General features: G+C 40.1%; 1 protein-coding gene across 4 annotated transcripts in view; it reads left to right on the forward strand.

Annotated features, from left to right (window-relative positions):
* Nucleotides 1-24,034, forward strand: part of PKP4 (plakophilin 4) — an 88,944-nt gene that overhangs the window by 3,350 nt on the left and 61,560 nt on the right. For 3 of the 4 annotated variants that reach the window (XM_082763344.1, XM_082763346.1, XM_082763345.1), the window contains exon 2: nt 18,389-18,522. In XM_082763344.1, the coding sequence (XP_082619470.1) occupies nt 18,394-18,522 (129 nt within the window). In that variant the 5' untranslated portion in view covers nt 18,389-18,393. Of the gene's footprint in view, nt 1-18,387; nt 18,523-24,034 lie in introns of those variants that run through there. The other variant, XM_082763347.1, reaches the window with a different exon arrangement.

Below are 24,034 nucleotides of genomic sequence, written 5' to 3' on the forward strand. Positions count from 1 at the left end.
TTTCTCCCTTTTATTGCTTTCTTTCCTCCAAACAGAAGAGCAAAATACTCTTTCCTATCAACTCAAATTTCAAAGTATTATAGTTACAGAAGGGAAAGGAATTGCTGTTTTTCTCCAGAATGTCTCCACAGTCATCTCTCATGGATCTTCCTCCCTCCTCCCCATTTTTTTGAGCTTGCATAGCACTAGAAAGTGAGGAGCAGCCAACTTTCTGTAGATTGGCTTTTTAAATCGGTGTAACGCTACTTTAGTGCAAAGAATAAAACTACGAGTTATTACTTTTTGAGAATGATTGATCTGTTCTTTATGGAATAATTAAAACTAAATCTTTTCTCCTTCCCCCAGTTAGTGGGGCCCTGTGCTTGTAAAAGACGTGCTCTCTAAGTGTCGTAACTGGGAGGTAGCGTGGTTGGGTTTTTTGCGTGAACCCTACATCCAAATTACAGCTAATCTAACGTTCTGATCAGGGTTGTGATTAATTCATTATTAAAGGAAGAAAGAAATCTGTTGTAAATCCTTTGAAGATGTACAAGCTGGAACTTGTTCTCTGCATCACAGCTCAATGGGGGGATTTTTAATGTATTTACTGTTTATGCAACCATGGGGTAGTAATTATGGGCAGTGAACAAAATTTGCCCTGTAGCTATTGGATCTGCAAAGCAAAAGCTTCATAGATACTGTGTAGGTTGTATAATTGGCCAGCCTTTACTGCTTGTTGGATTTGTAAATAGGAGTTCAGAGCACCAGGTCCCCCCTCCCTTAAGAGGGAGATGCATCACAGCTCAGAGTGGGAAAGCTCTGGTGGGATTTGTGTGTCCCGAGAGCACTCGTGTCAGCTGGCAGCAGGACAAATTGCCTTGGGTGGCTCAGCAGAGCATCCGTCGGGTCCAGAAGTGTCCAGAGCTTAGCTGGAGCCATCTCCAGAGGCAGTAGGAGCAAGGGGGAGAGTGTCCCGGAGGGCAATGAAGGGGTTGAAGGCAGGAAGGTAGGAACAACTCCTTCAGTGCCAGGTAGGGCAGGTAAGAAGTAGCAGAGATCTGGGGAAACAAGCAAGGAAAGGGAGGAACTGCACTGTGTGGTGCCAGACATTGCTGTTCTCTCGGGTGGTGATCAGCCGTAAAGACACGGGCAGGGAGCTGCTGGAAAAAATCTGCATTTCTGTTTGCTTCTGAGTGCAAAAAAAGCTTTTCTCTCGATACAATCTTAACCAAACTTCATTATGGCACACGAGTGTCCTGGAAAGCCATAGGCTGCCATCTATGCTATACTTTTTAAAGTATATGTAAAGTTTTTTTACTTCTATACTTTTTAAAGTATATGTATAAATGTACTCAAAAGCATTTGCGTTACATGCATTCAAATAGAAATTATCTAATCCACATCTGAACTTGTTTATGTGATTTGCTTGTGCCATCTCTGCTAGAAATGTAATGGGAGCAGGAGACTTTCCAGTTTGTTGATGATTTGTCCTCTTCCTGCCAAAAAAAATAGGTTGCAGCAGAGTGCTTCCTTAGCATTCCTAAAGGAAATCTTCTCAATTCCGAAAACATGGTCAACGTCATCTTGTATTGGCAGTATGTTTTGTTATTGTGTAACGGGAATCAAACAGTCATGTATTTGTGTGTCACGAAGGTAAACCTGATTGGTGAAAATGTTTAATGATCATTTCCCTTCGCCTGTTCCTGTGGAGCAGAGCTTACCAGCGCCTGCTCGTGTGTGGAGACGCAGTGCGTGCACGGCTGGGTCAGCAGGCGGGCACCCCGCTTTCTTCCATCTCTCCTTCGGAAACTTTCAGCGGCTCTTACAGCGCGAGTGCAGGACATAAATTCCCAGATAATTCTTCCTGGATCTATTTGTGCTGGTATATGCTACCTAGGATGCTGAAATTCAGTACAATATGCTCCCCTAGAATTAACTCTCTAACTTTGTAATGGCAGACTTTTAGTAACTTCACTTAAAAAAAAATCACTAGTCTCTTAAATAAGTTGAGGTAAATGACTTTCGTGTTATTGTGGCATGCTTAAAAATGAAAGTATTTCATATCATTCATAAAACGAAGAGCAAGATGCTGTACGTAATGCCAGGTGATTTTTGAGCACTGTTGAACAAGCTCTGTGTACAAACATTACATACACGTGGTGCTGTTCACTGATCGTCTTTTTGCAGTTGCCTAGTCAAATCTTGTATTCAAGTGTAAAGATAAATATGGAGGCAGATCTTAATGATTTAATAGTTTTCTTTGTTTTTTTTTTTTTTTTTTTTTTGAAGTCTGACAATTTTGTTTTTAATTAAGAAATAACAGTTTCAATATGATAGCATGTTGTAAAAGGAAACTGTGCTTGTACTGTCATAGTGCAAACTGATCCAAACTGATACCCTCTTACAGGGGCTGGAGGGAACTCCGTGCTCCACAGGGTTTACAAACCAAAAGACAAAGTTAGATAAACGTCATAAGTGGAGGAGAAGATACCAAGAACATGTCTTTTTGTAATAAATGCCTTCATCCCGGGTGCTTGTGTTCCAGTAGTAATGCTTGGCTGTTGGTCTGTCTTGTTTGATACAACCTTAATGTAAGGTACACTAGCAGAATTTGCTTCCATCCGTTTCTGCTGTATATCCTTCGTAGCAAGCTTTGCCTTGATGGCTAATGTCATGAAAATAATCATTGATACATTTTAGCTGAAACAGAAAATAATGACGCATGAGATGGTTGGTGTGATACATCCACTTGTCTGTGGGAGCATCTTCATACTTCAAACTAGATGAGAAACCTCAAACCCAGAAATTTCAGGCTGGCGCTCAGACCTGAGAGGTGTCCATTTCTTTCATGCTACTTTGACTACCTAGTAAAGAAACAAAGTTTCCATGAGTTTTGCTGTTGTTTCTTAATATAAATCAAGCGACAGCATACCTTGAGACTTGCGAGGTTTCACTGTAATTAAATAAATTATTTTCCAGAAGGTACTTTAAAAACAAGAAGTCGTTGTTTAGAATTCTCTGCAGAACAGTAAGAGTGCCACGGGGACTGACTGTGGTTCAAAGACGTGAAATTTTACAGCAGGTTCCAGAGTTCTGGTAGAGAACACTGCCTGCTGTGGGGTGCCTTTTGGATCAGGCGGGCGTAATCAGGCTTCTGGTACTAAGAGAGTTTTTTCATGTGGTTCTGGAACACACCAGTTATTTTTAAGGAGCACACAAAATGCACCATGTAAAAGTAATCCAGTAAGTATCCAGTACCTTAACATATCTTGAATTAGTATGGCAGACTGAGTGCAGCACTTCGATTTGTCTGATGAGCTCCTGAGTTTTATTTTTGGCCCCTCCAGTGTGCTTAGGATGGAGCAGGAAAAATGCTGTCCCTCAGTCAGTTGCTCCTGCACTGATGATGTCTGAAAACATAGTCGTGCAACGGAGGAGGTTAACACTTTTTATTAAACTTAATTTATTTGTTGCTATTCATGACTATTCATAACTTTTTATTTCTGCTTTATTGTAATAGGTGTAAAACAAAATGTATTAAATTGCAACTTGCTTGCTTTTAGGAAAGGCAGAATTCACGAGGTTTAGAAATCCTTGACTTAAATTTGAGCTGTTTTAATGATATAGTTAATTATGCTATATTATTATCTTGTATTACGAGCACACTGATATATCCTATAATGTAAATATTTATTAATGTATATCAGAGGGACAGAAATTTGAAATAGAGAAGGAAGATGTAATATTTTTAAAAACTGTTTTTAGATAGGAAAGATGACCAAAGTGCCATTTTTCCAGACTTTTCCTGTGTCTTCCCTTTATCTCAAAGTAACACAAACATCAAATTACAGCAGCAAACTACTTTACTCTGCTAATACTCCAGATAGTTTTTGTTACAAAAAAATTGACTGTAAGATTTTATGTATAGCTTTGGTATAATGTTATCTTAACATGTTCAAATTTTAACAGTTCCAATAAGGTCATCTGAATTAGAGCTCGTTTGTTGGTTACTTAGTACTTCACAAATTAAAATGGCTGATGGAAAAAGATCAGGTTGGTAGACAGGTTAACTTACACGCAGCTTTAATATCAGAATACATCAGTACAGATAAATATTGTCACCAACAGCAGCATTTCTGCAGTAGTCGGGTGGAAGGCTGTTGTTAGATTGCTGCTTTGGTTGCTTTTACGAATGCCTGCAAGTCCTCAGCATCTCAGAGTTGTGTCCCCCCCCAGTATTTACTGAATAACGTCTTTATGTACTGCTTGTTCTCCAGCTTATGTTACGGTTGTGTTGTGATAACAAAGTATCTGGCCATGCAGACGCTGTGCCTGTAGAGGAATAAAAGTTATCTGTTCCTTGTGAATGGCAGTTTGCATATGCTGAGATTGATCGTGTTCTAGGAAAAAATGTCACTATATGAAAACTTATGACAGCAGCTCTTTCAGCTGCATTTTGTCATCACAATAGCAGTTCAGAAATACTTCATCTTAGGATCCAGCAGCTGAACACTTTCTTTTACTTGTACAGAATTTTCTTATCAAATCAAGAACTACTAACGCTAGGTGGGTAATTTCTTCAGTATTTCTTGCATTTCTTTGAGCTAATAATTGGTTCTATATGATCCTAAACAAGCTTTTCCCTCCAGGTTCACTGAAATAAGCAGGCATTTTGCTGAAAGCATATTATTGTTGTCTGGGTAGCAAACAGCCTCCTGCCTGTTTAGGCTTTTCTTTCAAAATCCTTGACGTGTCAGTCTCCCTTCCAGTTCTTTAGGTGGGCAGCCTTAAGCGTGCTGGAGGAAGGGAGGAGTGATACGCTGCTTCGTGAACCTTATGTCTGCTCTGTGCCTCCTTGCCCAGGAGCTCAGCTTCTTCGCAGGTTCCTCCTCCTCACTTGAAAATGGCCTGTAGCTGACCAAAATGATTTGCTTGTTGCACAGAATTGTATCCAGGCTAGAGATTTTTATCTTGGCAGCAAAATGGCTGTTAATACTAGAACTTGCCCAGTGAGGTGGTGGCATCACCATCCCTGGGGGTGTTTAAGGAAAGGGTGGACATGGCTTAGTGGGTGACATTGGTGGTAAAGGGATGGTTGGACCAGATGAGCTTGGAGGGCTTTTCCAGCCTTAATGAGTCTAAATTAAAGTGTAGCATGTGCTTTTTCCCCCAGTAAGAATAAATGCTAACTGTGATACCTGTGATGTCACTCTACTAACAATCATTAACAATCAACTACCAGCTCTGAAGCCTCTGCTCTGGCAATTTATACAGCCTGGAACAGAAGGAGAGCAAAGAGGTAGTAAATAATCTTCTTAAATTTTCTAATTTTTACAGCTTTTATTTCATTAACACTCCCATTAATGCACTATCTTTTTATATTGCCACTTGTCAACAGGCTTCTCAATTCCTGAAAATAAGGCAGCAGGTGAAGATCCGTATGGAATAGTATAGTCTATTGAAATTCAAAACACTTGAGCTTTGCTTGGCCTGTGTTTCAGAGTCAAGTTTTGGTCACAGACAACAGATGAATAACTGCTGTTCTTCAGCATGTTTTGTTGCAAGAATCTGGCACCTGTGTGTTTAAAGGTTTTAAAAGAAGATTCTTTAGAATATGGAAAAAAAAAAAGCTCAGAAACAGCTAATAGTCTGTGTTCCTTCAGAATATTTTGCTTCCTTTAACTCAGCTTTTAAAAAGTCACTGCAAGTCAGAACTTTTTATCTGTTTTACCATTAAGTTCACATAATTAAGCTGAATCTTATAATTTCTGGTGGCTGGAGAGAAACCTGGGGACACAGAACTGCTACTTCTCTGGTTCTGTTTTCTGCTGCAGGCCATTTTCAGTCAGGATTATCGTGCTAGATGAACCTCTAGCCTGATGCAATGTCACTTTCCTTATGTTATTGTAGGTAGCTGAGGTTTCTGCATGCCTTTGATTTTTGGACTTTTTCAGGCTCTGTTTGAAACAAGACAATCCAAGATGGAGCAATGCTTATATCTGAGGGTATGCCACAGTTTGAAATATGATGCTTTCTTATTTTTAATGAATTGAATAATCCCTTATAAGCAGGTGCATTTGCAGTAGCACTGGTGGCTAAGTTTGCCTTTCAAAGGACCTTGCTGATGGACAGGGTAGCATGCTTCGGAGTTCAGACTCCCTGCCTAGTGCTGTGGGTTTTTTTTGTTTTTGTTTTTCTGTGATGTGAAGCAGTTCAATGTGATGGTATCTCATGATGTAATGTGTTGAATTTGTAAGAGTTACAACTTTGTGTACAAACTGCCTCTTTTTGGTTTTAAGTGTACGTTAACTTTCTGCTCTTCCTTTCCTTGCAAGCAGAGCTAGTGCTCAATATAATTCATCTTGTCTGGTATACTGGAAGTGGACCTCGTAGCACTGAATGATGTGGCACTAATGGCTGACTTTATTTCTGTGTTGCCTGTTTTATCTAGCAGTGTATATTAGGAGATCCAGTGACTGTGCGTCTCACCTGGCCAACGCCAAGATCACTTCTTCATCTAGATCAAGGAACATGTGGGTGTCAGACATTCCACAGTGTAGGATTTATGCATAGATTTTTATTTTATCTTCAAATAGAACAGTGATTTACATGTGCAAATTTACTGTGGTAGGGGGCATTCAGTGTCTCCCCAAGTAAGTTATCCTTCATCATGACAAAGCTACAGCTGTGTGGTTTTCTCGTGTGCTACGTGTTTTGGGTTGCTTAGAACTGCTATGGCCTCAGCCACCTTGACTGTGCACAGAGCAGACAGAATGAGATCCCCGTTTTATCCCAGGTGAAACTAAAATGTGAAGTCTCTCCATAAGACTAGTGGAGAGAGACACAGTGGCTTGAACTAGTTAATTGTTTTCAAATGTCAACTTGCACCTTTAAACCTGGAGTATTAGTGCACTGTTTTTAAGTCAACTGAAAGTCGTAAGTGGAAGAAAGCTGGATTGTCTGTGTTACTAATAACTTTGCAGATTTTTTTTTTTAATCTCTTGCGAGGCCTGGGGCCAGGTGCCAAGTTAGGCAGGTTAGCTTCAAACTATTTAGCTAATATTGTGACAGGCCTGGATGCTGCCGAATATGAAGGTTTGGTGTTTGTTTCTGGCTGTTGTAGCTTGCCAGCAGGACCCTGTAAGCTACCAGCAGCTGATCCACGCCTTGGTCCATCTATCTGGATGGTGTATGAATGGCATGAGTGCATCACTGTCTCCAGAAGGGTCAGCAAAAATGCTCAGCCTGTGTGTGGAACCTCAGCATGTGGGTCTGAAAATCCTGTGGATGTCCGGATGTACGTGGCGTTGTTTTAATGCTATGGATGGATGCTAAGCATAGGCATAACGCTGGTAGTTAAGTTCAGCTACTGTGTGAAGCTATTTGCTTGTATTTTATTCAAGCTCCCTAATTGAAATGGCCCCACCACTTGCCGCGGAATGAAAGCTAGCAAATCACCATGCTTTGACCTTAACATTTTCCAGCAGAAAATGAACCTGAACTGCACTGATTGTAAACGCGGCCCAAATGAGCTGGCTGCTTTCTGCTAGTTTAGCTGGTGTGATTCAAGTAGTTTGACTTCCTTTATAGTGGTAGTTATTTTATTTGTATACCAAGGTATCTTTTTGCCACAAGAAAAATTAAATCAGGCATACTAATGGGATAGCCTGGAGGAGCCTGGGGGAGGCCTCATGGCGGCCTGCAGCCCCCTCACAGGGGAGCGGAGGGGCAGGTGCTGAGCTCTGCTCTCTGGGGACAGCGACAGGACCCGAGGGGACGGCGTGGAGATTGGACGGGGAGGGTCAGGCTGGGGGTTAGGGAAAGGTTCTGCACCCAGAGGTGGTCGGGCACTGGGAGAGGCTCCCAGGTCATGGCCCCAAGCCTGTCGGAGGTTCAAGAAGCATTTGGACAATGCTTCAGACACAGGGTTTGATTTTTGGGTGGCCCTGTGTGGAGCCAGGAGTTGGACTCAATGATCCTTGTGGGTCACGTCCAACTCAGGGTATTCTGTGATTCTATTTTGAGAGTCCACTGTCAAGATCATAACAGTACCCGCTAGGGTATCACCCGGGCATGTTTTCTGGACAGACGTGTTTTTGTTACTGATGGAATTTCTGTGTTGCTTTAGCAAGTCTTTCACCTATTTGTCTGTAACTTTCACATCATTATGTTATTATCTGACTTGTAAAACAATTCTCAAACTTCATGGACTTGCAGGTTTCTTCTCTCCTCTTAGAGTGCTCTACTTTTTTCACTTTTACCTGTTTTAAAATAGTTATACACCCCAGATAGCAAATTCTTTGTTGCCTTATGTGTGCATCAGATGCTTGTGTGAATGTCATTCCTTCCAGTAGTGTGGACAGATGCTGAAAAAGTCTGTTTTACTAGCATCAGACAGCTCTCCTCAGCTCAGCTGGAAACTGTGTTGTTTTTTATTTAACAAGTTTTGCTCTTCTCAAGTCGAGTAACTTCAGTTACAGGTTTGCCTGCTTCAATTATCCTTTCATGTTAAATCAGTCGTTAACAACTTGGTCCATGGCTGTTTCTGAAACTGATTTTTTTCTTACACCTTTTAGTCTCACCTTTGTTGAGTAAGTAATCTTTTTGTAGGTTTAGCTGCTCTTTAGTTACCATATCTATGAAATGAATACCTGCACTCCACCATTATGATGGTTATTCATGCATAAGTCAGTCTAGAAAAGCTGGATCTTACCAAAGTTTCCAGGAGTATTTGTTTCTGATATAGCTTCCACCCCAAAGTTTTAGAGTGGCTACAGGCCACAAGCAGCTTTTTCTTCTCTGCTGTTGGAGATTGACTAAAATGCATTGATGGTTATGCTGTAAGGTTTGCCCTTTCACGATTAAAGGAATGCATTTGTATGACCAGTTACAGATAAGTCTCCAGAGAGATGACTTCTCTGTGAAGTTGAAAGCTGATAACAAGACTATTCCTATCTTCGGAATTTTTCTTTGGCTAGTGTGTCTTAAAATTCGCTGCTGGACCGAATTTATACCTAATAAATTGGAAACACCACGAAAATGTCTTTTGTGGAGACACTGAGTCAGTAGCTTATTAAGCAAAACTTTTATGTGTTTTTTTTTTTTTCATTTTATACTTGGCACGGACCCAAGTCTTCCATATTTTGCAAATAGGCCATCACTGAAGTTAGGTCATCAGTTTGTCAGAGTTCAGTGGGAAACCTGAAGGTCATACTGCTGCCCCAGTAAGTAAAATTTTTCACTTTCATGAAGACACTGTTGTACAAATCTGCGAAACGTATGGCATTTCTTGTAAATAAAGTATGATGTTCTACAGCAGCTTTCCTCTTAGGTTTCTGGCCAATAAGTTAAGAAATAAGGAAATTACATTGCTTCTGAAGTATCTCCCTGTTTACTGGTATGTATCGTTTAATGACTAAGCACTAAGTGTTGGTGCTTTAAGGCTGTGGTAAGAAAAAGCTTGAGGTCTGTAGCACGGTGACTAGTACACATCTGTTGGTCTTCATTTTCCCGATTTGTTTTTGTTTCATTTATAAACAAAATCTAGATCAAGGATTTGTAGTCCTAAGCTTCAACGTTGGTGAATCAAAGCAGCAGCATGTGGTGAATGTAAATTGTACTTACCCATTTCACTCGAAGTATTCGAGTGTCTCAGCAGCGTACGAAGTTACTTTCATTAGAAGTTGAAATAGCATTTTAGTGTTTGGGGGGTTGGTTGTTTTTGTTGTTTAAGTTTTCACAGAATCACAGAATGGTTGAGGTTGGAAGGGACCTCTGCGTTTGATTTTGTTGCCTACCACAGAGTACCGTGTTTAATCTGGCCGTTTGAATTTACCTTTAGCATAGAGCTGCTCGTTTGTAGCAAGTGTCTTGCCTGTGGGGTGCTTTGGCCAGGAGTCGGGAAGTCCAGTCCTCCTTCGGTGCGGCACTGTGAAGCGGCACCAGCCTGCCCCTCACGGGGACAGCATGGCGGCCGGGCCGCACCGCTCCGCACCGAGCAGCTTTCCTGGTGGCCTGAGGTGGCACTGGGGAGCCAGGGCGTGAGGACGCCCTGTTCCCTGCGCTGCACCTCGAGGCCAGACACGTCCGTTCCTGGCTGTGAGATTTAATATGCCCTGCGCAAATCCCGGTGGTGTATCTGAAGTGCATTAGATGTGGGTGCTGAGCCTTCCTGTTTCCTTGGGGATAACAAGGTCTGGCGAGGCGCTAGCTGGTGACAGCGAGTATGCAGCCAGTGACCGACCCGCTGTGGCCGTTTGGGCATGTAACAGTACCACGAGGTTTTCCTGGAGATAAATGCTTTATGCTCCCTGTGCCCATTGGGGATAGGGGTAGCGATGGCGATGACCTCGCATTTGAAAACCTTGCACCTGCCCGTGAGGGGCCTTCCCCCTGGGGCTCCCCGGCCGGCCGTGCCCCTCCGTGGGGCGCTGAGTGCTGGCACAGCTGGGCCGAGGACCGAAGCGAGGCAGGACAGCACGGGCACGTTATCCCGTCAGTTCAGCGGTGAGCAAGCGCTATCCCGAGCTGACTGTAAAGTGCAAGTTAAGGGACGTCTGGCTTTTTCCATGTATCTGACAAACCTGTTGGCGCAAATCCTTCCTGTGCCTTGGCAGGAGGATGTTGGCAGGCAGCAGCAGCATCAGTATGAAAGCCGGGTAAGAGCGGGACGAGGCGGTGTGAGCGTGCCTATGTTTACCTCTCCGTATTTGGTTATGTTCTTCTGAAGTTTGCGTTTATAGCCTCGATGAAATCTATTTTTAAAATGTATAAAAAAAGATTCTAACAGCACTCATCAGAAGGTGTGTTGAGAGCTACTTGGAGTTAACTAGCAGTGTTACTGTAGAGAAAAATGTTATAAACTGTATTTGCCATTGTGACTGAGAAACTTCTTAATTATTTCTTCAAATAACATCTTTTATGTGCAGACGTGTGCGGAGTATATAATGCAAACAATTTAGTTTTTATTGTTTCCGTTTGACAAAAAACAACAGTGGAACTCTGTACAGTCCTGTAAACCAAGAGAAGTGTAAAGCAGGTTTCTGAGCCCCTGCTTGTGCCCCTGCTTTGCTGGGCATGTTGAGACAACATTTGCTCTGTCGTTTGCAGCTTTACCTGTCTGGTCCTAAGCGAACTTCACTGAGAGAGAGTGAATTAGGTGAGCATTAAAAGAAAAAGTAAAGAGGTTAAACCCTTTGTCGAACCTCTTCTATGCCTTTGCTGAGTGCTTCATTTAAAAAACTTTGGGTTTGAAATGATCTCTCTCCCAAACAGCAAAGCACAAAATGCAATTAGGTAGATGCTGTTAACATCTGTAATTTCCTCTGCTGCCTGTGATATTGAGGAGATAACTGACTCCTGGACGAAGTGTTTCCTTTTTTGCCTAGCATAAATAAGTGTAACACTTTCAGCTCCTGTGGTGTAGTAACAGGGGTGTTTCTTGTTTATTTCTCTTTCAAGTAGGAGTGTGTTTAGCACTTTTCTCTGCTGATGTGTATTCAGAGTTGGGTTGGGTTGGGGTGCTTTCCTGTCAGCCACTTGCTGTTCCTTTCTTTGCAGTGTTCAGAAAGCTCCATTCAAGTTTCAGCTATCAGAAGTTGTATATATATTTTTTATAAAGCAAAAGTAAGTCATTCTAAAAATGGAAAGATATGCCTCTAACTACAATTACTGCTTTAGCATTATATGAAATAGCAATCTTGCAAGTCTGGAAGTGCATTCTTTTCTGCTGCTGTCATCCCTGAGTGCATTTCCTGAGCTATTATATTGATGTTTTCCTGGACTTGTGGAGTGCAAGCAAGAGCAGGCATTTTCTGTTTTGAAAATGGAAATCCCCTTCACCAGTAATTAGTTGTTGAATTTCAAGACTTAAAATTGCGTAATTTTCCAGCTACTTTATGTTACTGAGAGGATTTGGTTTTGATAGCTGTGTTTTAAAACGCTTATTTTGAGCTTCATGTTAAAGCACAGTGTAACTAAGTCTAGCTTTTCTGGTGGTAAATAGATTATCTAATTTAAATATATCAATGTTAATTATCAAGCTTATTTAAATCATAAGCGTGAGCATTTAATTGTTGTGTTATCTGTAGTTACGAAGAAGTATAAAAATAAAGTTTGTCTGATTTTGGAAAGGAGGAAGAGGCACCCCAGCATCCTATTTAGAAGAGAGAGTAACACAATTATTAATATCATTGGATAAGGTGTGATACCTGGTAAGAAAATGGTGTTTAAGGCTGGGTTGGATGTGGCTTTGGGCAATGTGGTGTAGTGGTGGGAGGTGTCCCTGCCCATGGCACGGGGGTGGAATTAGATGGCCTTTAAGGTCACTTCCAACCCAATCCTTTCTGTGATTCTGTTGTTCATGATCTCTGAATGCCGACCCTACCATTAAGCAATAGATGTTCTCCTTTCCCTGGACCGCAGCCATCATCTAGAAAGTGTTAATAATGGTGTTGGCTCCCACTTATCACCCTAGTTAACCACGTCCAGGCAGTACCAGACCTGTGATGGAATGACAATTCGTGCCTTTCAATGCAGTTGAACTAGCGGCTGCTCTGACTACAGCTTTTAACAAGTTGCTCTGTTTGCCCCTTTTCCCCCACGATATGTTCACCTAAGCTATCTAGGCTGCTTGTAAGAAGGCCACATGACAGCATCAAAAGCTTTATATCCCAGATGTATTTCTTCTAGCACTCTTGTCAAAAAACAAAATTAGGTAGATTTGATATAATTTTCTTGTGACAAATTCACGTTATTTCTTACTGCCTGATGTTCTAAATAGCCGTGGATTCCAATATTCTGGTAGATCAGGGCAATGCAGATTTGGGATGGTCCAAAGGAAAGATTCAGATTTGGGGTCTGTCATTTGTGTGTTCTTTAAGGCACTGGAGCCTTGTAGACTTAATTATTGAAAGGTCGTCTTATTGCCAAATGGCTTCTTCTGTGTTACACGTGTGAAACGTGAACGCTCTCCAGACATCCTTCAGATGACAAAGATTCTTCTTTTTTTAAGGTGAGCTACAAATGGTGCCTCAGGCCTTGAAGGCTATGATCGTAAATATACACTTATTCAAAATGGTTGTCTTGCTATACCTGTCTGATCTCTTCTTTTGAATGGTTAGTTTGAAAGCTATAAAAATACTAATCTTGCGAGCATGTTACAACTGGATGTTTGGGGATGTAGAATCCTGCCTGCTCACTAGGACGAAGTGAAAGTATGTTGCCATCGGCCAAAAAAAGGGCTGTCTTGTACTAGGAGCTGTAACAAAAATACATTTAGCCAAAAACTAGGGTAATCCTTTTAAACATTTTTAAAAGGATATAGCACCAGCTGCCTTTTGCGCTTGGACATGGAAGGAAGGAGGGAAAAATGTATTTTGAAAAGAAAAGGGGATGATGAAGAGACCACCTTTCACAATAAGATAGTTAAACACATCTCCCACCTTTCTCAGGCACTGCGTCAGTTGCACGTAGGTTTCTTTCATTACCAAGGAGCTGTTTGTGCAACTTGTGCAGGTATTTTTTTTGGGCTGTCATTTTAGAAGTCAATTTCTTCCACATTTTCATCAGATAGTATATTTACTTCCCTATTTTCATCAAATAATTAAGTCCATGTGTACGAAGCTTGTGCACTACCCATGTCCATCTAGAAAGGTCATGTCCTAACAAAACGTTGAGCCTATAGTGTGATATTTGAAGGATCTTGACTCTTGCTGTGTTTGGAAATTTTAAAACTATTTTTTTTTGTGTTTGATCCATAAAATCCATTTTTTCATTGCTTGTGTCATCTTTGCAAGTGGATAAGTTGTCATCTGCTGTCTTTTCATCCAAACAAATAACTACTGGCTGGTAGACATAACACAGTTTATTTTAGCTCAGTCACTTGGTTGCACCAAGCTGGAGAATGTAAATCACCGCCTACTGCACGGGCGAGCAGCGCTCCATCCCTGTAGCAGGATGGAGCTAACGTGAACCACTCATAGCTAGAAATGTACTGACATGTCTATGAAGTAACTCATAAAATCAGATAAAATTTAATTGGGTCTTCATCTAAAAACTGTGGAAATGTAGTAAGCCTAGTTTTGTTTTCAATTTTTACATATACTGCAAAGGATCAAAAGAGAAAAGTCTTTGAGGCTGAAATGTGCCTTGTCACTTAAGTGCGGATTTATATGAATAACTTAATTGTATAATAAATAATATGTCCATGTCCCAGCAAGTTGGCTTTGGTTTATTGGAGCTTTTTTCTTCTGTACCAATGAAGTAGCTCTGATGTCCTCATCTACTCCTGTTGCTTGATTTAAACTTGTAGCTAGACACACAAGGATTTTTAATAAGACGTTGCTTGGGTTTTTTTCCTCATCATGTGTACTGTCAGTCTATCCTACTCTAGTCAACAGTGTTCATAAGAATCATATTACCTCTTCAGCAGAAATTACTTCGGTGGCTTTTATTACTGGCTTCAGGTCAGTATTGGGAGGCTTGGAACATAGGCAAGGGGGGGAAAAATTGGGAAAATCCTCTGCATAAGGAAGGCAAGAGGGATATGAAATGAAGTGAGAAGGAAGATGTGAAAAAGTGCCACTTCTGATGTCTTGCAGGGAAACTGGAAAAGTCTCTGGCTTCCTGCCCGTCTCCTGCCTGGACAGGGGTTAGTCAATGCTGGCAAATGTATTGGCTATCGCTGTGAAAGTAACAGCAGGAGCAGTGAAAGGCAGGGATTAGAGACTAGCTAGAGTGAAGAATTAAAGTGTGGCTTCCTCCCCTCAATTTAGTGATTTCTTGCATTTCTTCTTTCTCTTCAACTGTGTATTCTGGTTCTTTCATTTAATCAGTGATTACACATGGCTACAAGATCAGCTGGTTCAGAAAAACGCCATCCTACTCCCTCCACTCACACACACACACACGGGAGGAAACATAGCATAGCTTTGTGTCAGATAACTCACTGGACCTATTTGCTTTGCAGCTGTTTGACCATTCAGTCAGACAGAAGAGAAAGAATTACCCATTTTGGCAACTGCGGCTTCAGTGCATGATTGGAGGACAAGTGGGAATACCAAGATAGGCAAATTACTAAAGAAACCTGGTGAATGTGACCCATCATCTGTGCTGGAGTGCCAACAAGTCTGCTGCCTTTGTACAAAAGAACATCTGAGAGGTGTTCAGGAGTTAGTGCTTCTGTGTGGTAGGGGCTGATGAGCTAAGTGTACATGGCGGAGGCAACAGGTATTCTCTGAAGGGGTGGTTAAAGATTTCCTCGAGCAAATCCTTGCAGTTGCCTGAAGAGATGGTCTCTGCCACAAACTGATTGGAATGTTTTTGGTGGCTTGGTTTGCATCGATCCAACTCACTTTGTGGTTTCACGAAACCATCTGAGTGAGCTTTCACAGTAAAGAGGAGGGAAGGGCTGCTCTTCTCAGCATTGGTGTAGGTTATTTCAGACTACAGACTTCAAGCTGAACAGCTTTATTTCTCTTGCGTGCTTGCTTCTAGATGGAAAATGTAAATGCAGCCAATCCAGCCTAGAGCTAGTGTCACCGCTTTTGTTCTTCTGGCTTTTAAGTGGAGAATTTCAAAATTTGGAATAGGAGTTGGGAATTTAGGTGATTGCTTTCTTCAAGCTGTGTGCCTGAGGGAGGTATGGTGGCAGGCACTGGGCTGGGCTGTGGGGAGCATCATCCCATTTGTGCACTGCATCGCCCGAGCTCAGCAGGCAGCCGGAGTGAATGAGTTTACACCTCGGAGTTAGGTTCAGTGCTTACCCAAGTGTCTGTAGGATCAAAGCCAACAGCTGTCTAATCTTGATACCAAGATTAGAAAATCAGTAACTTTGCCAAGAAATGTGTTAATTGAAGGAACAGCAGTTAAAACAACTGCCTGTCTGGGAAGGTGCAGCTCTCTAAGTACGCCTCTTAACACTGAGACAGATGTACATTTAACACTGACATCTTCATTAGTAACTAATTTGATTGGTTTTCCTTTGAGTGTTATTATGAGACTCAATATTGGGTATATTTTCTGTTCAGAGAAGTGACGATACTTTTCGACTAGTCCAGGTGTATGTTTCCTTGAATGGATTCTACAGAAATCTACTACAGATGAGTTGTGGGGGCTGGAGGGGGTGTAGCTGTACACCAGCAACCTGGTGTAGTGGTGGGAGGTGTCCCTGCCATGGCAGGGGTTGGAATTAGATGGCCTTTAAGGTCACTTCCAGCCCAACCCATTCTGCGATTCTATGAAATCTGCCTCACTGCAGCTCTTCTAGTGAATCGTGAATTTCCTTTGTTGTTGTTGTTTTGGAATAAAGAGTAATTTTTAAGACCAAACCATTCCATGATTCTGTGATTTAATTGTGTTTGTTTCTCACCTGGAAGTTCTGAACATAAGGGACACTGCGCTGGTTCCTTTGCAGGTCAGGACACAAAGGGATGTATCCCTCTGTAACTTGTGAGGGCGTTTGGGATTTGACGTTTTGATCTCTTAATAAATTTTGCCAAGTGAAGGGAAAGCTTGAATGTGTAGTTTTATTACTTAATGATATGCTAGCAAATTTAACAGTCTGTTTAGAAACCTGAAACACTGAGTTGTTGTCATAAAAGAGTGGTGGAAAGTGATGTAAAAATCCAGGTATGACCCAGGGAAGTGAAACATAATCTATGATTCTTTTGCTCATTATGGCTTGATGAAAGAGTTGATTTTTGCAAGAAAGGCCTTAAAAGATTACTTTTTTCTTTTCCAAAGCCTTCAAGTTGAATCTGCCACTTCAATTCTTCAAACTTACATAAATATTGGAGCAGTTTTTTATTCTGCTTTCTTTAATGCTGTTTAACTTTTTCTTCTAGAAGCAGGGGTCTCTGGAGCTTTAGATGTAAGCCAGGTTTAAGGTTACTTTAGGAGATCTTAGCTTGGCTACCATTGTACTGCAAGCTTAAAATGAATGAAAATGTTTCAAAAATAGGTATCACCAGACACTCAGCATGCAGGCTCACATGAAACGTGACACGCGAACCGTGTGATAGCACTCTGTGTATTCTCCAAGCGTAAGCTCTGCGCTGTTTGAGAGAAAGCTGGCTCCATCTCCCCAGACGTGGCACTGGCTGAGTTCAGCTGAGCATGATGAGTGGAGGCGATGCCTGGTCCCTGTGCCGTGCCAGGAGCTGCCTCGGGGCCCGGCGGGCAGGCCGGCAGCATGGCGCTGCGCTGGGGCCTCCTCTCCCTCAGAGACCGGAGTCTGAGCCGGGGGGGCTGGGCTGGGTCCGAAAGGCTTTGCTGGGGCCTTGAGGGTGCTGGGGCGTGGTGGGAGAAGAAGATACACGTAGCCTGGGCTTGCCTGTGTTGGTCTGGGAGGAGGACAGCGTCTGGCATAACCATCTTTATATTGCCTTGTTTGTGGTTTGATCCCTTTGGAAGGTGGTAATGTGAGGGAAGAAAGAAAAGGAGCTGAGCTCGCGTGCTTTGATATACAGCAGTGTGGTACTCGCGTGATTTTTCCTTCTCCGTCCCAGAAGGTAGCCCGTAGACTGCTTGCAGTGTAAGCTACTCTTTGTGAAATGAAGAGAAGGAAGCTACTGTTCGTATTGTGTGCCTTCTCTAAGAATATTGAGCTGCTTCTGAAAATCTAAGTTTTTATTACTGTAATGTTGTATCTTATGAGTTTTTCCTTTTCTGAAGGAAGTGAGTTTGGTACGTGTGCAGGAGATGCATCAATACCGCTTCTGTGCTATTTTCAAAGTATTAAACACATCATAACAATCTGCAATATTAATTAATAGTAACTCCTTATTTATTGTATTTTTATTCTTTTACATGTACTGGGGTTGTTAGTGTGTGCTGCCTCCACAATAATGAAGGTTGGGATTCTCAAACTTTCATCCTGTCTATCCATTCTGTGCTACCCATAGCCCAGGACAATGGTTATAACTTTACTGCTTTGATTTTTTTTTTTCTTTTTTTTAAAGAGCACTAGAAGCATTATTACCATTAACTATAATTAATCTCTTTGGTTTGCTCCCAACAGCAAAACACTCTGCTGTTAGATGTCATTCCTCTATGCATGATATAAACCTTGATTCTGTGTCTTCTTGATGTTTAATGCTAGTATTCTTTACGCATCTTGGACTTTGCTACTTTTGGTAATTTCCACAGGATAGTATTTTAAAAATAATCTTTAAACATCATGCTGCTTGGTAACGTCTGCCTGCTCTTTACATTCCTGTTTCAGTTTGTAAAGGTGAAGCACAATAATAGGAACATATGCTGATATGTGTAGTATGAAGTTCTCTGCTATTTTGGTTAAGTTTGGAAAGGTGTTAAAAGGAAGATGAAAATCTATAATCCTGAAAATTTGTATTTACTTAAATGTCCCTGACTGAAAATGTAAACTATTTAAAAATATTGTTTATTGCAGGCAAGATGCCAGCCCCTGAGCAGACCCCACTGGTGGAAGATGGGCTGCCACAGACAGCACAGGAAACTTCCACAGTCCCAGGCATGGAACCAGAGACTACTGCCACTACCATTTTAGCTTCTGTAAAGGAACAGGTATATGCCTTGCTTCTAGCAATTCAGAAATCCAGCATGCATTTCAGAATTAATCATTGTCTTTTTTGCATTGCTGGAAAGAAACATTGTTTCTGAAATTTGTTTCCTACTGTTAGTATAGTGCATTTTGTATGTCAAAATGGGGATATCTGAAAGGGTTCACTTTACTGCAACAAAATAAAACATGAATAAAAACAGAATAAAACATGATTACATCATATGGTCTGAATATAAACAAGTTTCATACCCATGGGACCCTTAGTCTTAAATGAAAATTTACTGCAAAGCAATGAAATTTTTCATGACTAAGTACTAGTTTCAAAAGTTTTTGAGCTGGTAATAGACTAATAATTTCTCAGTGATTTTGAAACTGAGCTTCCAATGTTAAGGTTATTAAGGCTAGAGGCCATCAAGATATGAGTAAGCACAGTCAACTTGGTTATAAAGAGCTTGAGCTACCTCATCATCTGAAAACAGCAGTTCATCTTGCACTGCTTTAGCTTATCACGAATGTCAATTATAACTCATTTGCTTAAAGTACATTTGTGGTGATTTTACATTAGTCCATGTTATTTTGCAGTTGACGAAGAACATGCTTGTAATGGTAGCTCAGATGATGAGCAGAACTGTAATAATGACAGCGCTATAATTCCTAGTGAAATAAGGAACAATTTCACCAGCCAATAATCTTACCACTGTGATTACTGTCCAGAAATGCTTTTTGAAATTTAATACAATAGTGATTGCTTAAGCTGAACATACTATTATGACAGCATTATTTACGTTGGATTGATTAAAATATATGCCTTTATATATATATTTTTATATATATATATATATATAAAAGCATTCGTTAACATACCCTTTCCTACCCAGGAAACATTTTATCTTGTTCTTACAGAAAAAAATGGGTAATGGAATATTTCCTCATTTTAAAAAGGAGGTTAAAACCTCTTCCACTCTTCATTCAAAAAAAGACTCTCAAATTTATGGATATTAAGCAACTCAATTCTGATCAAAGGAAAAAATACGACTAAAATTGTGTTTTAGTAGTTGCTGAAATGCAAACTTAAATGTAGCTTAGTTCTGTGAAGTGTGTAGACATGTTAAAATGAGTGGAATGGGGAGGAGGATAAAAATCATGCTTCGCTCTTGAAAATAATAACTTGAAGGTACTAAGAACCAAACCTTAGCTTTCTGGTATTCTTTCTGTTGATATTAATTATGGACAGACACTGACATATTCAACGCCCTTCCTGTATGGCACAAATCCCAGAACAGAATATTTTCCAGTGCAGTTATTTACTTTATTAAATTTGAATGGAAACTAATATGCTGTTTACTATGGCTTAACTTCATTTTATTCAGAAATCTCTCTTTTTATTTGCAGTGGATCTGTATTTGTACAATAGAGCTGCCACACCTTAAATTCATTGCTTTAGACACGCTTAGAGTGGAACCAAAGTTGAGGAAAAAAAAAATTATCATTACTTGTTCAGCTGTACAAGATTTTAACCTAATAAAAACTACTAGTTACTGCAGTAGTTCTGAAATAAGTACATAAATTTATTGAACGACTTTGTTAAGCAATGTCCACCATAGTGGCATGGATATAGACATATCTAAGACATCTCACTTGGCATAGATATTTTGAACCTGCCTTGGCAAGGGGGTTGGACCTGATGATCTCTTGAGGTCCCTTCCAACCCCTACAATTCTGTGATTCTGCAATATACAAAGTTTCAGTAATTAATAAGCCTATTAACTTTACAAGACATTTTATATAACCTCTCCATTTGTTTCTTTTTCTTCTGATCACAAATCAGCATAAGGCAACCTTGTTATCAAAATAGAGTATGTCCCTTGAACTCTGAACACTCTCCTCATTGAGACAAAATTGCCAGACAGCTGTGTAAATCTCTTGATTATATTCTAGGGAAACAAATGCATCTTTTTCACCAAAAGTGATTGAGAAGTGCAAAGAAAATTTGATTACTACTGCTTTGTCTGTACTCTTCTGACAAAGCTTACGTTTTTAAACATGAAAATAAATCCCTAATTAGTATAAACTACGCCACCTCCGCCCTCTTAAAGGAGGGTGGGGAGGATAGATCTTTTACCAGGATGAGCTATTCTGTTTGCCTCACTAGTGGACATGCTTTTGGGGGTGAAAATCAAGAGAAGGACTGACTCTTAACACAACTTAAGTTACATTTTTAGTATTGGATTGCCTTTTTGAATGCAGGGAAATCCGAAGACTAACTATATTAAAGCTGAAATGTATTTTAGCCTTTTTTTCTTCTAATAGCTGCATGTATACAATGGTGTTTTGTTTTGGAAAGGCAACATCATAGCAGTTACAGGAGAAATATAAAGGCAGGTAGTTGCCAGCTACTCCAGATGAAATTCTAGATTATTGGGAATCACTGGTGTTTCACAAGCACAGGCCTTACACTACTGAATTTAGAATTGTTGCTGAATTGGCAAGATGAAGTGGGTGACCAGATCATTGAAAATTTAATTTCCTGCTTGGTGTTGGCTTTCCTTTTCAGTGATTGGGCTGAGGGAGGAAAAGGTCTCACAGGAAGAACCTTCCATTGCTCCAGCTTTGAAAAGTAACATGAATATACTGCTTCTGATTTGTTTGCCAAGACAGAAGCAGTTGCAGCAGTGGTAGATATATTTATTTCAATTTCTTTGTTCTTTAAGTGTTAACTAGTTCAAAGGTGGCCAACTTGTCACTTTTTCCTTTGTAAACAGGTGATAATAGACTGAGAATGATTGGATACGCTTTTGGGTTAATAATCATAAATCTCTTGTGGTTTCCTATGTGCTTTTCTAGAAATGTTCCCTTTTGTTCAACACTTCAGCAAAACTTCTAAATTTTCCATAACGGTATTGAACAACATACTTTAAAAAAAAAAAAAAAAAAAAGTGCACTTTACTTTTTTTCCTTCTTTGTTGTTTAAGTACAAAATTATTTAGATGGCTATTGAGAATGTTGTTTTTTTTTTTTTTTATGGGGTTGGTGGGGAAAAAGGAAAAAACTGTACAAAAAAGGAAAGAAGGGTAAAAAAAAAAAAAAAGGAAAAAACTGTACAAGAAAACAGCTTCCATATGGAATTGGCGGAAAGAATGTGTTCTTTGTACAGCAGAGTTTTTTTTACTGAACATTTAAAACATTTTTGCTAAAATTACTGTATTTTCATATGAAGTTTGAGGGATTTCTCTACCAATTCAGATATAATTTGGATTAGGTAGTGCTTCATATCAAACTGTGTAGGCATGTGGCTTCAACAGATTACCTGAAAAAAAGATGTAATAAATACAGTTCTGGTAATCGGGCACAACAATTGAACAGTCTTAGTTTGAAATTCTGATTTGGATTAGTGATCGGTTAGATGGATAAATGTATATCTATTCTGAGATGAACTTTTTATTAAATGGTTGGTACTTTTTAGTAAATGGCTTTCTAAGCTTGGTATAAGTGAAACAAAATCTTTGCTACATGACTGGGAGATTTTTTTTCAACTCTCTTAATGTTGTTTTCAACTGTATAGATCATTCTTACCCCGTTGATTGCGGAACTTTGCAGTTTGCTATCTCTCTTGTTTACAAATATTTCCAGATTTGATGAATCAAGTCTGAGAAGTCTGCTTCCCAAGGCTTTAATTTTAAGACAAAATTTCTGGAATTCCTCTCTCAGATGAAACTGATAACTCCATTTCCAGAATCAAAATTCTTTATACTCTGTTTCTCATTTGAAAATTAGATTAGAAACTAGAATTAGAAATTAGTTTTTCCTTCTAGCATTGTATTGTTAAGCTTTTAAGTGGAAAATCCCTTTGAAGAAGAGCCTGCCTAAAACTGTGGGCATCCACAAAATATATTGGAGTATTTATACCTCTTGTAACACTGATAGCTTACCAGGCTCTACTCTGCAACAGCTCAACTCTAATCAGCTGCTGGCAAAACAGTACACTTAGCAATTCAAAATAACTCATCATTGTAACAAACAGTTTTCAAAGAGGTTGCTACTCAGCTGAAGTCAGTGAATACCTCAAGTGGCATTCCTCCTTTCTGCCATTGTATGAGAGTACTTTTCTATTAATTGCTGAAACTTTGATCCCTCATCTGCTAGAACAGCACTAAACTTTTTTACCAGATCAGTGAACAATGCAGGCATAAAAGTATTAAGGGCTTTAATGGTCTACTGCTGTTGAATGCAGAGTAAGTGTGATCAGCCAATAATTGTAGCTGTGTGACTTCACAACCTGTAATCTGTGATTCTCTTTACCCTGTCCAATTTTTCATCTTTTGTCTTCTGTTTTGGAAGATACTGAGATACTGAAAGCATGAAAATGCAGTTGTGTGCGTGAGTAAACTTTATTTTTACAGAAAACTTTGAGGTTAATCTAATATGGTTAGTTAAAAATTTTGTTTCATTTCAATAGACTACAGGGGAGAATCCAAATATTGAGTCACTGAAGTACAGTATTCAGGTTGAGAAAATATATTTGATATGTTTTAGTCAGTTCCTTAATTTGTTTCAGAATTACAGCAAGTGGAAGCATGTAGGACTGTGCATGGATTAGTGCAGGGGCTGGCATTTGTAATGTGAAGATATAAATTAACTTTATTTTTTCCTCTTGTTTTGCACCTTTGTATCATAGAAATGTCCCAAATATACCTGCCTTTCCTTAGCACAATGAACCCGTTCATAGGCAATGAGAGCTGTGTGTCTCTGCACTGTATGTTACAGCTGACAGGGAAAAGTATTCCTCTCAAATGCTTGCCAGCCATTTTTATCAACTCGAACTACTGGAAGAAGCTTAGCTGAATTGTTCAATGCTCAAAATGTTTATGATTAGGAAAACATTTCAAAGTTAACCTACAGTTACTTCTTGATTTTTCATAAAGACAGTGACGTTCGGCAATTTAAGCAACTTAGCCTGTCCTGGTGCTACTACGTAGCATCACAGCCCTGCGTTCTGCCCCAGCCTGCTTCAGCAGCCACTCAGAACTGGTAGAAGTTGACGCTGCTGCAAGATGCTTCCCTTGCTGTGGCGTCAATGGCATCATCTCTCCTGGGTGTCCCAACTGCCTGGTCCTGGTATGGCAAGACAGGCACATGCTATTCAAAAAGAGTTCAAGAGTTGTTTTTGCTGCTTGTGACATCAGTGCTGATTCTTGGACAATTGTCACTAGAAAGCCTTCAGTTAACCGGTTGGACCTTCTACCCTGTATTTAGAGTTTTAAATTAGCAGTATTTTGCCAGGTTTCAAATTACAATAGGGCAAGAAGAACAAAATTTTTATTTTTCAACATTGTAAATCTTGAGTGCTTATTCTCCTCCGTATTACTGAGGTAGAAAAGTTCTTGGTTAACAAAAATTAAAATGTTGGATCTCTGTAACATAATGCTATATATATATAGACCCTGAAGTATCTTCGTGAGTGAGGTCTCAACATCATTGCAGAAATATTACTGCTGGGCATTCAGAGCTTCTAGC

This window comes from Aythya marila, assembly GCF_965140915.1.
Source record: "Aythya marila genome assembly, chromosome: 6".
Lineage (NCBI taxonomy): Eukaryota > Metazoa > Chordata > Aves > Anseriformes > Anatidae > Aythya > Aythya marila.